This window comes from Taudactylus pleione, unplaced genomic scaffold, assembly GCF_031769625.1.
Source record: "Taudactylus pleione unplaced genomic scaffold, aTauple2 ptg000095l, whole genome shotgun sequence".
Classification (NCBI taxonomy): Eukaryota; Metazoa; Chordata; class Amphibia; order Anura; family Myobatrachidae; genus Taudactylus; species Taudactylus pleione.
The window spans coordinates 15011904-15029008 of NW_028284497.1; the positions used below are offsets into that span (position 1 = coordinate 15011904).

At 46.4% G+C, this 17105-nt stretch overlaps 1 protein-coding gene across 4 annotated transcripts in view; it reads left to right on the forward strand.

Moving 5' to 3' along the window:
- Positions 1-705: 705 nt before the first annotated feature.
- The window catches only part of LOC148526625 (putative methyltransferase DDB_G0268948), a 37276-nt gene continuing 20876 nt past the window's right edge, over positions 706-17105 (forward strand). The window contains exons 1-3 of one of the 4 annotated variants that reach the window (XM_088470243.1): positions 706-788; positions 11291-11424; positions 13962-14122. In XM_088470243.1, coding sequence (XP_088326369.1) covers positions 767-788; positions 11291-11424; positions 13962-14122 — 317 coding nt within the window. In that variant the 5' untranslated portion in view covers positions 706-766. Of the gene's footprint in view, positions 789-827; positions 1011-1063; positions 1226-2150; positions 2312-11290; positions 11425-13961; positions 14123-17105 lie in introns of those variants that run through there. The other 3 variants (XM_088470244.1, XM_088470246.1, XM_088470247.1) reach the window with 3 other exon arrangements.

Below are 17105 nucleotides of genomic sequence, written 5' to 3' on the forward strand. Positions count from 1 at the left end.
TAGATAGATCCACTTCAGTAAATGTACTGATTAGACCAGGGGTAGGGAACCTTTTTTCTGCCAAGGGCCATTTTCATATAAATATATATATATATATATATATATATATATATATACTTCCCATGGAAGCCTGGCACTCTGGATGATTGGACCAACGGAGGGGTGCCTTCCTAAACACATATAGTCATCTCACGTCCCACTCCAAGAACGAGGCGGCACTCCCAGAAAGTCGTAATGCAAAAAAACGTGTATTAAATAAATTCAGTGACACATAGTATCATCGACGTTTCAAGGTCCGTGGACCTTTTCATCAGGATGGGTCACATTATGTGAAAAAAACAATCAATTTTTTCAATTTTGATTGTTTTTTCTGGTTCTCCCCATCGATATCAAAAGCATTCTACATCAGCCATAAACATCGATGGTCGATGGCCAGATTCCCTATTACAGTGTCAGGCGATAGGGTAAGTAACAGCATTCCATGGGAGTGGGAGCACCTGGACCCGTCCAAAACTTAGTAGTGTACATGAGCAACTAGCTTCTGGTAATATTACACATAGGCGACAGGGACACTTAATTAATATTTCCTCAGGATAAGTTTCCGTGTGAAGTGATAGACCACAGGCCACGCCCACGTGACACTGGAGGGCCCCCCCTGGTGTTATAGGAAGGGAGGAACCTAATCATGACACAGGGTCATTTCAGGACATTGGCCCTCCCACCGCGTGACGTCACAGACCATACCATCCACACCCAGACATCAGGGATGCGCCGACTCCTAGACACAGGTTTTGACGAAGCGCAAATACATTTATAACTATGGATCTTAACATAATAAAATTAAATTGCGTGACAGACTCTGAGTCTGCTCATTCTCCCCTATGTACCCAACGCCACATTCACACAGACTGAATTGGACGGCGCCGCTAGTTCCAGATCCCCGGGCTGCATGTATTCAGGATGTGTTATGTGTGTATGATCTGTATGAGGCTTATGTTCAGAGCTAAACAGTAAGTACAATACTCTGAGTGTGTGTGTAGTCTAGTATCTCCCCCATGTGTGAGATGTGTGCAACTGTGCATACACTGACTATACCCGGAGAGCCTCTCCTGTTGCTATGTGGAGTGGGTTAGAGTATAATGACGGGATCAAAGTCCAACATCACCTTCCTATAGCCGTCCTCTCTGGCATACAGCAGCCTCATTCACCGCTAGTAGCTGTACAGGTGAGCTTGTCAGTCTTGTGTCATCACTGTCATGTACAAAGGTGTGACATAGACATTTATCATGATTGGGGCTGCCTGATAGCCTTTGTTTATGTTTTTACTCATTTATTTATGCTTCGGGGTGGGGGTTTATCATGGCTGGGACTTGCAGTGTGCAATCCCTGATAGGTGGCATTTGTTGCCACACTGTCACTCATGGGGCCAAATGCAGACCCTCCAACATGACCCATTCCATTAGGTACAATATGCTCTGCTCCTGGATTTCCTTCTTAATTTATGATTGCAGCCACCTGTGTTGAAGCACTTACTTAGTTCAACACAGGTGGCTGCAATAATACATAGGTGGGAAGTCCAGGAGCAGAGCATTTTGCCCCTGATGGAAGGGGTCCTGTAGGAGGGTAGGCAAATGTAATAGGGTGAGAGAAAAGTACTTGTGTACTTTACGGACTCATTGCAGAGAGATCCCAATTAATGTTTTAAATGGTACTTGTGTACTTTACGTACACAAGTACCGAAAGTTGTCCCCACCTAAAGAAGAAAATTATCCCCTTGCTCGCTACGCTCGCCACAAGGTTATATGCCTCCTCTATGCCCACTTGGATGGTAGGGAATGACGCTGGACCCTGGCTGATGACATCAGGGTCCTCTCTGTGAAGGGGATTTAGACATTACCATGATGGATAATAATAATGAGTGTAGGACACTTGGGTTGTCTCTGCAATGAGTCCGTAAAGTACACAAGTACCCTCAGCCAATGTAATAAAGTCACAGAACATGTAAACTTACGTGTTTTTCAGACTCAAAAAACTTTCAAGATTTAAACTCTCATCCAGGTGTTTCCTGTTTTGAAAATACAACTTCATCAATGTATTAGAGTTTTACTGCTAAACTCTCACCCTATTACATTTGGCCCATGGCTGGAACATTCACTTAGCCTTGTCTGTTATGTTTTCACGTGACATGTAGGTAATGATGACATGCTATAGAGCAGTATGTACTAAGCATCGCATTGTACATCACTTATTGGGTAAATACTGGCGTCACTCGACGCATGCGCAGAAGGATTACCAGGACCTAAACTTAAAGGTAAGCTTTTACCAAGAGAGCTGTCTGTGATTTTCTTCAAGCTTATGGTGTTCGTAAACGCTGTAATGCTTGCAATGAGTGGCGGGATGCATCACATTTATAATGCCATGCGTCATGTATCCCCCCAAGGTGATGTAATCCTTCTGTCATGAAAGTAAGAGCTTTCACCATAACTACATAAAACATCCACACAGACCGGACTGCTGTGTGCTATCTGCTATACATTTCTAATTTGTAAGTTGTTTTCATTAATAGCATATCTGGTACTATAGGTACATGTATTTGCTTTATTTTTGTGACCCGCACTAGATGCTACAGTACATTGCTCAACCAAATAAGACCAGTGATATATTAGTTATATGCATCATGTCTGGTTAGAAAACACAGGTTAAATGTGATGCTACCTGCAGAATACAAGAAGGGATCCATTCAGTTAGGTGTGAGTTTGATTATGCAAGTTATTCTCACTGCGAACTCGCACCGTGAATTACATTTGCAATTCAAGTCCAAACTTGCATTGATTTTTCAGAGGAAATTTCAGAGGAAATTACTTGTGTGTACTCCCCAGAGCAATAAGATAAAACTGTCATGACACAGGGCCTGATTCAGAGATGGATGGAGTTGCAGAGCCGCACATAAGCAACTTTGTAATCCTGTCCCTCTAAGATGCAAATGCAGCAGGAGGTGTCAGACACCTCTTTGCTGCATTTGTGATCCCAGTGCTGCGACCAATGTCGCAGCCTGGCATCAACTTCGCAACCCATAGGTCCTTTGGTCAGAATGCGGGAGCTGAAGCTTTCCGCAGCCTGGCCGATTCCTGGTTACTTGAGAGGCCAGGTTTCTGCGTCCAATAACGCAGACCTTGGCCTCATCCCTCCAGAAAAACGAGTTGCGAAACACCACCGTTTCTGGGAACGGTGACCAGCTGTAAATAGAAAATCATGAACTACTCCAGGTAGTGGAAACACAGTACAAAATACTATCCCGGTGGTATCGATGCCCTATACAAATTAACCTGTTATTCCCAAGTGTTTTGGCCCTCTGCTGGTGGTGAGGCCAAGCACCGGGTAACACATTCCGCATTTGGTGGCAGTGTCCGGTTCTGAATGCCTTTTTGCGGACAGTTCAGACACTGTCTGAAGCGATTACAGGACTTCCACTCTTGAATACCCCTGAGTTTTGGCTTCTGAATCTTATGAACATGCTGCTCTGCCAATTTAAAAAGTCACTACATCGGCATCTCTTGAATGCTGTGAAGGCGACTATAGGGCCGTAACTAGGGTGGTGCGACCAGTGCCATGGCACAGGGCACAGCAGGGCAGGGGGCACTGTTTGGGCCTGTCAATTTTCCTGTTCATTATCATTCTCACTTGTAGCTTCCTCTTTTATCCCCAGCATCTCCTGGCCTCCCCTATCTCTTCCCTGGCCGTCCCCATGAAGCCATGGCCCTTTTGCAGGTGCACGATCTTATGTCCCTATTTAAAAAAACGATGGGGGGGGGGCACCAATGCTCTCTCTGGAACAGGGCACCAAAAAGTTTTAGTTATGGCTCTGGGCAACTATACCGTGTTTTGGAGATCCCCTGTTGTGTCCCCTATCTTACGGTGGTTCCAGGCGGTGGATCACTACATGGCCATGGGAGGACCTCATATGCATATGCCGCCTATATCGCACCTTCTGCTTTTGTGCCTTAGCAGATACATTTGACACCCCATCCCCCCCCTCATTCTTTCCTCTCTATTTCTCTTCTCTATTGTTTTACTTTGTCTTTTTATTTTTTTTCCTTTCTTTCCACTCAGCACTGTACAATGGATTTACTAAATTGTTTGTTTGTTATTTTTAGTGTATGTTTTTGGCCTAGTGTCACTGTCGGTGTATTCATGCCATTGTTCTTATGCCACTATTTACTATGGGTTATATTTGATACGTGTACCTAATTATGCCTATGTACCCCTTTTTTTATTACTCTCAATAGAAATAGATTGCACCAAAAAAAATAATGAACTAGATCTCGCAGATCTAGGTTCATAAACCAACCCGCCAATGTCAGTGGAGTTGTTCTAGACTCAACAACAAGTATTCTATTAATCTGATTCAATTTACATAGTTGTGATATTTATATAGAAACTTTAGAAAATTAAAAATTAGAAATGTAATACAAAGAGTAGTTTCAGTAAATTGAATTGATCCCATTGTGAGTTCAGTCCATTAGGTTTCTTTGCTGAAGGTGAAGGAACCAGTAGGCTTCTAGCTTGTAATGGAAAGGCAGCTCGTAACCTGTACCTATGAACAGAGGCCCTGATTCAGAGCCGGACGCTCTGACAGAGCGCTCGCTCTGAATCAGGGCCGACCCTCTTACTTTTTGGAGCGGCCTCCGGGCTGCTCGCATAGCTGTGGGTGACCACCCACAGCTATAGCGAGCGGCCAAAATGATGGTTGCGATGGTCAAGACCATCGTGACCATCGGGCTTGCGACGAGACCCTTGTGGTAGGGTCTCGTCTGCCGCAAGCCCTGGAGTGCTTTTGGCTCTATCAGAGCCAAAAGCACTCCCACTGACATCACTAGTGATGTCAGTGGGGCCGGCCCCAGACGGTAGGCGTTCTCATGAAAACGCCTCCGTCTGAGCAGCCACGCCCCCAGCACGCCCACCAAAGGGGGCGTGCTGTCAATCTCCATCGATAGCACGTCCCCTTTGGTGCGAGACCAATAACAACGGCTTGGCCGTCATTATTCGGGTCTCGCGCATGCGCACGAAGGAGCTGCCTCCGTCGTGCGCATGCGCACTTGGGCAACATCGACCCGCTTGCGAGCGCTTAGCGCTCGCGAGCGGGTCTGAATCAGGCCCAGAGAAGGAGCATTCTGCTTAACTCCTATAGGAAGTGTCATTTTGGAAGGTATTTTGTCGCATGTGGATACTCATTTGTACTTTTAATTGGTGAATTTCAATGTAGAGCCAAAAAAGTAAAACACACAATAGTATTCATTGTGGGATATATAGAAATTAATTATTAATAGTGCAAAAGCACTCTCACAGATTTGGACAATATTACACCAATGTCCAGGAGTGGATGTTACACAACAAAGCTGAGTGTGATATAGGCCCTTATTGCTACTCTGCCTATTATGGCTTCAATAAGTAGAACGTTTGTAGATCTTAGGTGCCCCAAGAGAAAATTGAAAACAATAATAGTGCACACTATGGGTTGATTGACAGTTGTACGGTATTGCACAGCCGCTGTTTCTTTGTGTGCAGCGACTGTGCAATACCGTACAGCTAATATGGAAATCTGCATAAACACCGTCCCTGACCTCGGTACACCTACCTACAAAATGGGGGCGACACAGCCCCCATTTATAAAACAGACCACGTCGCTGCCCCACCCCAAAACCGGGCTGCGGCTTGGGGTCAGTATGAGCGATCTCACAGGCACTAATCTGCTCAGTACAGACCCTGTGCATGTGCCGATCAGTAACCATCGGAGATGTATGCAAACCATTGGGTTTGTGTACATCTCTGAATCAGGCCTTAAATACTGGGGAGAGTAATATAGTGAATTAGTGCTATTGCAAGGTTTGGACTGATGTCCCTTTGTGTCTCCAGTAAGTGCTGACGCTTTTCTGTATATTTACTATAGCTGAGTGAACCATAGTTGAATGAACTGTTTTTGTATCCAAATTATTTTTCGAAAATGAGTGACTAAAAGGAATATTTATAAAGACATAAAACCTTTTAGTATTTTTTCTACTTATTACAAAGTGCAGGACAAGATTAAATCAACCAAGATATTCTCAGAGCTCTGTCTGCTCCCCCATGTAATGTAAGCAAATAGAAGCAGCAAATAACAAGGTCCTAGTGCTCTCTCTCATACTAGTTATTTGGTCCATTAAGCATTGGCATATGTTAAATGTTTTGTTCTGCTTGAAGCTACCTCTACACATTCATCTTTCATGCTGCCCTCCTCAAACCTTTTGGTGATCATTTGCTTCCCAGTTAACAAAACATTCCCAGACCACTATTTATCATTGACAAGAGTTTGATATAAAAAAAACATAGATCCTTTTTAATGAAGGACAGCTCACTGCACACTATGGTGTCTGATAAATAGGTATTCCTCTTGTTTTGTATGCACCAAGCCATTTGTATATACTATCTGCTAGTATCTGGCTTGCACCTTTACTGACCCTATATTTCAGCATGTTTTCTGAAGGGGTTGGGTACAGGATACCGACTGTCAGACTACAGACAGCGGCATCCCAACAGTCAGAGTTACAACACAACCACGTAAGTTTACTAACACTAACCCCTAACCCTAACCCTCCCCTCCCGCAGCCTAACCCTAACCCTCCTCCTAGTGCTTAACCCCTAAACCTAACCCTAATACTTAGCTAATACAGGGATCCTGGAGTCGGGAGTCTGGCTGCTATCGAGATTCCAGGGCTGGTATTCTGAGCACCGGCATCACGCATGCCGGGATGTCAACTACATCCCTTCTGAAGTAGCCCCTGTGTGGGTTGGCTACGGGATCCTGGTGGTCGGGATGCAGGCAGTCACAATACCGACATCAGCATCCCCAACAGTCAGAATCCCGACCCAATTAGGTAAGGGTCCTAACCCCTCACCCACCTTCACTGCAGCCTAACTCTAACCATTTCCCCATGCAACCTAACCCTAACCCTCCCCTAGTGCCTAACTTTAAATCTGACCCTCCTCGTAACCTGAATACTTACTGTCGGGATTCCAGTGCCAGGATTCCGGCTGCTATTGGGATTCCGGCGCCGGGATTCCAAGCACTGACATCTCGAACGCCTGTGTAGAAGCTACATTTCTTCTTCGGGGTCCACAGCCATCATATTGGGGTTTATGGATTCATCCAGGCACCAAACAGTTAATCCAAGCTCTCAGCTCCCAGGATGCACTAGGTCCTCCCCCATATACCCCTCCCCTGGTCACAGGGCAGCAGTGTACTGTTTGGTGCGAGAAGGCACCGTACTAGCAGTGGGACTGCAGGGCAGTCCCGATGTTCAAGTTCCACAGGAAGGCAGGGGCACGTGTTCCCGTATAGGTAACCATGCGTCAAGCAGACGACGTACGGGTCCCTGCTTCATCAAACCCCGCCGACGCCGTGATTTCGGCAGGGGCTCTGCTCTGGACCGCGACCGGTACGGGGTGCAGGTAAGTGGGACCGTGGGCGGCCGCCGACGCCGTGTTCATAAGCGGTCCGTCCTCCGGCTTAGAGACTGGCCGGAGGATTGCTGTGGGGGCAGCCAATCACAGACCACAGGGATATGATATCCGACAGCCGGGGGGGGGGGGGGGTGGCGGCGGCCATGTCGGTTGCCGAGTTGTCCATACAGCATAGGGGAGGCACGCTTCCCCGGCGGCCTCTCCCCCAACCCGAACTACGGCCCTCCTGAGGTCCCGCTTTTGGGTTGCTCCACCCAGTCTCCCTGTATACTTCTCCTTTGGAATAATTTATACTGAAGCTCCATATATGCTACTAGGCTTTGCTAATTATAGTGCATGGGAGCCTAAACAAATTGCGTAGACTCTGCTAAGCATACATGCATTGTTTTGTGACCTTTTGAAACTGTGTGAATGTATCTGTTTCTCTCCCTGCAGCCGGTGTGTGGGGTCTATGTATATATAGATTTAGACTTTAAAATATGTCAAAAGATTCTGAAAGGCAGGTGGCTGAGGCCCCTCTTTTGATATCATGTGTAGCCTGTAAGGTAGGCTTGTCCTCTCAGGACTTTGTGCAAAATGGCTTATGTGTTCGTTGTTTTAGAGACTCTCAACAGCAATCAAATTTGCCGCCATCGGGTCAGGAACCCCCTTGGGCTGCTATTTCCCAGATCGTGGCCCAGGTGGCCGAAAGATTGGCAGTTCCAGCTGCTCCGGGGTTGAGAGTTCAGCAGCCATTGCAGCCAGCTGTATTTATACCTCCTATGTTGCCATCTTGGATGGATATGTACGCGCAGGGGCAAGCAGGCCCTTCGTCATCTTTGGCTTTTCAGCAGCTTTTTACGCAATCTTTTACACAACAGACGAGTATCAGTGCATGCGGCCATGCGAGTGCTGGGGTCAATGGTATCCACCTTCAGCATGGTGCAATATGCACAGTTCCACTCCCGGCCATTGCAACGGTGTGTTCTCTCACGCTGGAACAGGGATTATCGGTCGATAAAATCTCAGAAGATCTACCTCTCCCCAGAGGTCAAGTGTCCCTGTCTTGGTGGGTTACGGACGGACCACCTCAACTAGGGTCGGCCGTTTTGGATATCGGATTGGACTCTCCTCTCCACCGATGCCAGTCTTCGGGGTTGGGGAGCAGTGTCAGGCCCGCATGTCTTCCAGGGAAGATGGACAAGGGCAGAAAGTTGTCTGCCCATAAATGTACTGGAACTGATGGCAGTTTTCATGGCATTGGTACAAGCCCAGGATGTTGTGCACGGCAAGCCGGTGCAAGTACAGTCCGACAATGTTACCACATAGCTTACCTAAATCGGCAGGGGGGCACCCAAAGTCGGGGAGCCATGGCAGATGTGTCAAGGATCCTAGTATGGGCAGAACATCATCTTCCTGCGATAAAGGCAGTTTTTGTACCAGGGTTACAAAATGTGGAGGCAGACTGTCTAAGTCGGCAGGACATAGACGCGGGGAAGTGGGCTCTCCACCCGCAGGTATTCCAGGTCTTGGTGGACAGATGGGGTCTTCCAGAGATAGACCTTATGGCCTCAAATCGCAACCACAAGGTCCCCAGGTACGGATCCAGGACCAGGGACCCACGGGCAGACTTCACGGATGCGTTGTCAGTAAGGTGGAAGTTCGGGCTGGCGTATCTTTTTCCGCCTCTAGCTCTTCTTCCCAGGGTGGTCAGAAAACTCAAGCAAGAAGACACCATTGTGATATTGATAGCTCCTGCTTGGCCCAGACGCCATTGGTTTACCGATCTACAAAACTTCTCAGTGGACACGCCTTGGCCACTTCCTCTCAGGCGAGATCTGCTGCTACAGAGTCCCTGCTGGTATCCGGATCTTCCTTGGTTAGCTTTGACGGCGTGGCTCTTGAAGCCTCCGTTTAAGAGCCAAAGGGTTGTCAGAGCCAGTAATAAAGGCCATGATGAGGGCACGAAAGCCTTCTTCGGCCCAGGTTTACTATAGGGTTTGGCGTTCTTTTTTTCAGTGGTGTAAACTGAGAAAATATCCTAGTGTGTTTAGGATCTCCCGAGTACTCGCTTTTTCCAGTCACGGTTAGAGCAAGGTCTTCGTCTGGCCTCCCTAAGAGTTCAGGCTTCTGCGCTTGGAGTTTGGTTCCAGCGTAGGGTTGCTTCATTGCCTGATGGGAGTTTTGAAGCTGCAGCCTCCATTTGTTCCTCCAGTAGCACCATGGGACTTGTCTTTAGTTCTTAAAGCTTTACAGGCTTCCCCCTTTGAGCCATTGGAGTCGGTAGATCTCAAATGGTTAACAGCAAAAACAATTTTTCTTTTGGCCATCGCTTCTGCTCGTAGGGTGTCTGACCTGGCAGCCTTGTCAGTTCGCTCTCCTTTTCTAGTTTTCCTTCAGGATAGAGCGGTGCTGCGGACCCGAGCAGGATATCTCCCTAAGGTGGTATCACGATTTCATATAAACGAAGAAATTGTGGTCCCAGCTTTTCATGTGTCAGGGCTGTCCTTAGGTGAGGCTTCCCTGGATGTTGTGCGGGCTTTACGTATTTACGTGGAGCGCACCAGCAAATTGAGGAAGTCTGATTCTCTTTTTGTTCTTTATGGCTGCCATAAGCGGGGATGGCCGGCCAATAAGCAGACTTTAGCAAGATGGCTTCGTATGACCATATCACAGGCTTATACTCAGGTGGGTCGTAGGGTGCCAGACTCGATCATGGCACACTCTACGCGGTCTGTGGGTCCTTCATGGGCAGCCCGCTGGGGCACGTCTGCGGAACAATTGTATAAGGCAGCCACGTGGTCGTCTGTCCACACCTTTATAAAATATTATGCATTTGACACCTTTGCCTCTCAGGATGCCTCTTTTGGGCACAGGATCCTCCTTTCTTCCGAGACACAGGAGCGTTCCCACCCTTAGGGGTACTGCTTGGGTTTATCCCCAATGTGATGGCTGTGGACCCCATGGACCCTGAAGAAGAAAATAGGAGTTATGGTATGACATACCTTTGTTAACTCCTTTTCTTCGAGGTCCATGGGGTCCACAGGACACCCACCCTAACGCACCTAGTGTTAATGGGTAGTTTTGTTGTATCTCTTAAGTGTTTCCCTCATTGTGAGAGAATGTCTAGAGAACATATGTCCTTCCTTCTTACCTCTTTTTTTGCCTTCACTTGGTGGGCTTTGTGACATTGGGACGGGGTATATGGGGGAGGACCTAGTGCATCCTGGGAGCTGAGAGCTTGGATTAACTGTACCATAACTCCTATTTTCCCCCCTGTGCTGCCCATCCTGTTTTGTACTGTGCCTGGCCACGGTTTGTGTTACTCTCAGTCTTCAGGCCCATACTGTGTAACCTGTAAGTCTCAGTGCCACAGGAGAGACGATGCCTAACATAGCGGCACAGTGTGCCCACACCCAGATACTGCTTCATCTTTCACTGCCTGTGGTGTCGTTTACTGTTTTGAATCTCTAAACAGGTCACAGTGTATGGCAAGCTCTAGACAAGCTAGGACAAGGGGAAACATGTCTTTATATTCCATTGTGCTACATTCCATAGATAAAAGTGTTTGTTCTGTGTGCAGTACTTATTCCACTAGGACTGTAGTGCAGGGCCATTGCTAGAGCTTTGGGATTCTAATTAGCTAAGCCCCCGGCAGCATGTGCGGCTTTTCAGCACTTGGGCTGGTTGGGTTTAATATAGCGCAATCCATCCATTCAAAATACTGTGAGGACATGTACAAAATGTGCACTTTCAGCACAAGCTGTAAAACCGTTGGATCAACTGCTGACTTTTTTTAATATTATTATTGTAGGTTGTAGTTTAACTGAATCTAAAATGGCTACACAACTATTTGAGACGAAAGAACATGCATCCTGCTATCAGAAATACAGGTTTCCACTACCACAAGACATCAAAGACATGATCTTGAGCTATCTGGGGGAAAAGGTAAGGAAAAGTCTCAGTCGGAATTACAGTCCACTTTATTGTAAACTCTGAGGGTCAGATATTAATTAGTTGGTTTATTGTGACATAAATACAATCCAATTGTAACATTTAGGACATGAGTTTGCAAACAGACTGAGTACATACAAACTCCACATATATAGGCCCTGGTCAGAATAGAACCCATGGCCCTAGTGCAGTGAGGATACAATGCTAATAACTGTGTGCCCTCTCTGTGCAGGAACTATGGGCCTGATTCAGAGCCGCTCGCTTGTGGGGAGTTTGACTGGGGCGGTACACCTGTGAAACCGTAACGCAGGTGTCCTAAGGCGAGCTCAGGGAGGACAGAAACCTCCCGTGGGCTTTTTTTTTTTTGGAGCAGCCTCTTGGCTGCTCGCATAGCTGTCGGTCACCACCCACAGCTATAGTGAGCGGCCATGTTGATGGTCGCGATGGTCAAGACCATCGCGACCATCGGGCTTGCGACAAGACCCTTGTGGTAGGGTCTCGTTCATCGAAAGCCCCAGAGAGCTTTCGGCTCTAACAGAGCCCCAAACGGCAGGCGTCCTCATGGGAACGCCTCCGTTTGGGCAGCTACCCCCCGGCCCGCCCACCAAACGGAGTGAGCTGTCACTCAACATCGACAGCTCGCCCCCTTTGGTGCGAGACTCTGAGCGACGGAGTGCCCGTCGCTAGCCGGGTCTCGCGCATGTGCACGACGGAGCCGGCTCCGTCGTGCGCGTGCGCTCTGGGCCACCATCGACCCGGTTGCGAGTGCTCGGAGCTTGCGACTGAGTCTGATTCAGTTCCAGAGACAGATGAGTAGTAACAGTAGTACAATAGTTCAGTACACTGTGGGGTTAATTCAGTAACGATTGCTAATGCGATCTCAGCTGCGGTTTTGAACGGAATGTATCAGCAAAAATATGCTAATGCCTGTCAAAGGACATCCGCCCCTTGCTGCCTACCTGCATAAACATTGGTACCGTCGAGGCATATCGGCCAGTCACGCACATTTACAGCAGGTCTGGCCTGCCACAGAAATGGCATGTCTCGTTGTACTCAGGCTGCGTATGCAATCACAGTGGCTAATTTTATGCACTCCCATGCAACGGTGTTGAAATGGACAGGCACACATGTGTTGTTCTAACCACTCCCAGTCACCACCCACAAACACTCACAGCCTGTCACTCACTCTGCGATGGATTCCTCTGTGCCTCCGTAATCTCAGTACGATGGCAGTGCATGCACAGTGCGTCGCATGCGCAATGGCTAACAATCGCTCTACCTGCGTGCCAGTTGCATTAGCGATCTTTACTGAATCAGGCCATGTGTTCTTAAATAGCTGCTTATTAGATACAAAAGATGACAGCAGCACTGCATATATATTTAAACAACTTAGAAAGCTGATGTATATAATCTATTTATTAGACATCAATAATATCTAGTATAACAACTTATAACAATAAATGTTATCATGAGAAAATATCCACCACTAGACCCCCAGGGACATTTTGTCTACATTAATGGACTTCCACACACAGTACTTAAAATGTAGGCAGTTTCTTGTAGAATAGTTTGTTCAGTTAGTCTGCAAGTCTATTTTGGAGTAATTAGGTTTGATCTAAATTAGGGGTAGCCAACCCTGTTCCTCGAGAGCTACCAACAGTGCGTGTTTTCCAGGTCTCCTCACAGAATCACAAGTGAAATAATTAGCTCCACCTTTGGATCTTTTCAAATGTGTCAGTGAGTAATGAATACACCTGTGCACCTGCTGGGTGACCTGGAAAACGTGAGCTGTTGGTAGCTCTCGAGGACTGAGGTGGGTACCCCTGATCTAAATAGTGCTGTAGCAAAAGCCACCACTGATTGACAAAACCTACCAATGGAAACACTGTTTCTCATCTGTCGCTGGCGTTTATATTATTGCTTTGCAATACATGTTGGTGAAATAAGTAGATTACATGATTTCCTGACAATTTTCTCTTTCAATCATGTTCTTAGGAAAAAGTGTCCATCCCACAGAATAGTGTTAGTTCTTTTTTTCTTAAATAAATTACACAATTTTACTACTCTGACATGAATTACCTTAATTTTGAATTTATTGTATGCATTGTAACCTATTCCAACACATACCTACACATATTTCAAAATCCTGGGCACACATTTGTCAGGTTCAACAGTTCCCGCTAAATGCCCCCAAGATTTAAATATCTCTTTGTAGACCTTTTGTGTACCGTAACTTAGTATTCTACAAGCATCAACCCAATGTTCAAATCTGGGCCTACAGGCAAAATTGTAATTGTACATTGACTTCTAAGGTATACACTTTTTTATTAATATATCCTGTATAAGAGGTTTGGTGACTATAATATTTTGCTGCACATATTACTATATTAGGGCAATTTAATGGTTTCAGTTTATGTTTGTTTGTTTTTTTATTTCTTAAAACAAATATAAAAGCAAATGTGTTAAAGTTGGAAATATTGTTAGGTGTAGTGTGAGCTATATATTAAGGTAAAGGTCTTTTCTCTTCCTAGTTACCAAAACCTTATGGACTTGCTGTGGATGTTGGCTGTGGAACAGGACAGAGCACAAGAGTTCTGGCTCCTTATTTTAAAACCGTGCTGGGAACAGACATTAGTGAAGCCCAAATAGATGAGGCCAAAAAAATACCTGGGTATTCAAACATAACATTTAGGTGAGATCAGCTTGCAATAATTCTAAATTATTTTAGAAAACTGGTTCATTGTTGTGTATGTTTCAGATAATTGAGGAAAGGTGTATTAAGTGCAAAAGGAGACCTGCCACCTAAAAAGGGTGCGGCAACAATTTTGTTGACTAGTCACTGAATCAATATTCATGAGTCGATTAATAAATAGACCTCACCCTCTTGAATATTGATTCAGTTTGTGATATGTCTGTATAGTCTAAAACGTGCCAGACACCTTTCTGCTTTGCCTTTTCATGCTTCTAAAGAATAAAGAATTATTAGTATTTTTGAATAGAAGTGTTCTTGTCTGATCGTTTTTTTTCTTCCTCATTGCACAAAATGGCTGCCTCTACTATGTGTAAATTACCAAACACATTTTTAGCTTAATATAATTTTATTCTTCACCTTTTAACTTCATTGCAACCAAAACTAAGGACCACTGAGCCTTCCATGAGGTATTTCCGGTACACACGTGTCACTGTAGATCGAGAAATGTTGAATGTCCACACAACTGAGGAAATGGAATGTCCCATCCATAGGGCACCCACTATCATGCCCCTTTTGAACTCTGATAATTCACGTCTCCTTGCTATGAGCAGCCTAGCTGGTGTTCAGACTGACTCACGAGATGTCAGATTTTAACTGATGCACGTCTGGGCATTTCCAAGTCGTCACAGTACAGGGGCTCCACCTAGCATTACCTTTACATACTTCTATCCCATGGCAACCTAAGCATGAGAGCTCAGGCCTCAGCAGTCAAGTATACAAAGCAAAGTGATAGTAATCTCTTTGTTGCTTTATCAGTCATTGGGGGTGATTCAGCTTCGGATGGCATAGCAAAACTTCACTTAGGCTGCAGCAGGAGGTGCACACTCGCAGAATGGGTCCTGCGCACGCGCAGATTCCCGTTGATCGGGAATCTGCGTTCAGCATTGCACTTGCATGCACTGCTGAGTCGGCCCCATTATCTGCTGGTTGTGAAAAATCCTTCAAGCAGTTTAAAGAAAAAAATTATATATATATATATATATATATATTTTTTTTTTTTTGCATATTCTTTGCACTTACTGTTGATTATGCTTAAAGCTGCCCATCCACTACTAGATGCGGGGACGACGGCATGATTATGACATTATAATCGTGCCGTCGTCCCCCTAGGGGTGAAGTGCGTTCAGACGTTCAGTGTATGCAGATCAACCATCCCCGAACATGGCAACGTGACGGCGGTCGTCAGGTTGACTGTCGTGTTTGGGCGATGATAGATGTTAAAAACGACCGGCGGGCACGTGCATCGCTGGTCGTTTTTAACATTTCTCTTTCATCCCCTAGGGGACACTGGAGGTGCTTACGCTGGGGTATAGAGGCGTGGATAACTGGAGCCGGCACTTTAAATAATTTAGAAGTGTGAAGCTCCTCCCCCTCTATGCCCCATCAGCCTCCAGTTTAGAAAATGTGCCCTTTGGAGCTGGTCACAATCTGCTGTGCTCCAGCAATACATTTATTATTTTTTATAGCTTTTTTTTATTTTATACATCTTTTACATACTGTAGGTACCCTTCGTAACCTCTTCAAAGGTGGGGTCCGGGTACCTGGCACCCTGTCTTATTAGAAGCAGGAAGGAGTGCACAGTGCTTATATTAAAAAGCACTGACAGCTCCTTATTGCCACAGCACAGGAAGAGTGCTGAAGCGATGCATAGAGAGACCTCAGCGGGGACACGTAGTGAGTATCAGCGCTGCATATCCCCCGGCTCCCGCCCCGCTACCCAGCGCTATCTCTGCACTTAGTTAGAAGTGCCTGCGCTGGGTTAGGAAGAGTAGCGCTACAGCGCGGCTTCCTGCTTCTCCCTCTCCCCACTGACATACACGCGCGGAGGGGGGAGGATATTACGAGCAGCCATCTTTGAAGCCCTCGAGGCAGAAAAGGGGGCGGAGCTTAGGCAGCGCAGGCTCTCCTGCAAGCGGCTGTGTAAAACAGCGTGGCTGCCGTTTGTTATTTCTAATGCTGCATCTCTGCTTCAAACAGGAAGTGTGCAGTTTTTTAACAGGATCCTTGGCAAAGGATTACACAGAAGGCTGACCTGACTGCATCCCTGGTACAGAGGCTGTGAGTATCACTGGGGTGTAAGCAGGGATTCTGATCTGTGGGAAGGGAGTGGGGTGTACTCCTCCTCTGTGTCCCAAACCAGCCTTCTGTTTATTCTGTTCTTCTGTCTATACTCTGTCCTTCTGTGTGGAGTGACTGTGTGTATCCATGTCAAACAGAACTAAAGCTTCTCAAAAAATGTTTGTCTGTTCAAAGTGTAACAACAAACTAACCAAGCCGCATGCCGCTGGGTCCACGTTATGTGATGCTTGTATAGCAATGGATCCATCTATGGCTATTACTGCCTCACCTGCTCCTCCATGGGCCGCTGACATGGTAGGAGTTATGTCAGACTTAGCATCAGAGTTAGCTGAGGCACGTAAGTCTCAACCTCCCTGGTGGCGGGGCTAACCAAGTCTCTAGACACCTTGGTACAGGTTATGGGTACAGCGGCATCTGCACCCTACACTTCCTGCCAGAGACCGACACAAAAGCGTACTCTGACGACTGTTCTCCAGTCAGAGGAGTCGGACAAAGAATTTTTCGCTATGGAGGATACCGAAGAAGGGGAATTGGAGGAAGCTTTACAGGACGATACCCCTCAGGAGTTAGAGTCCACCTCTCCCGGGGTTGAATCTCTAATTTTGGCGGTCAGAAGGACCCTGAATTTACCTGAGGATATAATTCCTGCACCACAGGAGCTTGAATTATTTCAAGAACAACCTAAGAGCTCTGCGTTTTTTTTGTTCTCACAGCAACTTCAGCAACAGCTCTCGGTGGCCTGGAAACAGCCGGATAAGCGGTTCCAGATTCCGCGATGGTTTTTGTCTAGCTACCCTTTTCCATCATCCATGATGGAGAGGTGGGAAACACCTCCTCCAGTAGA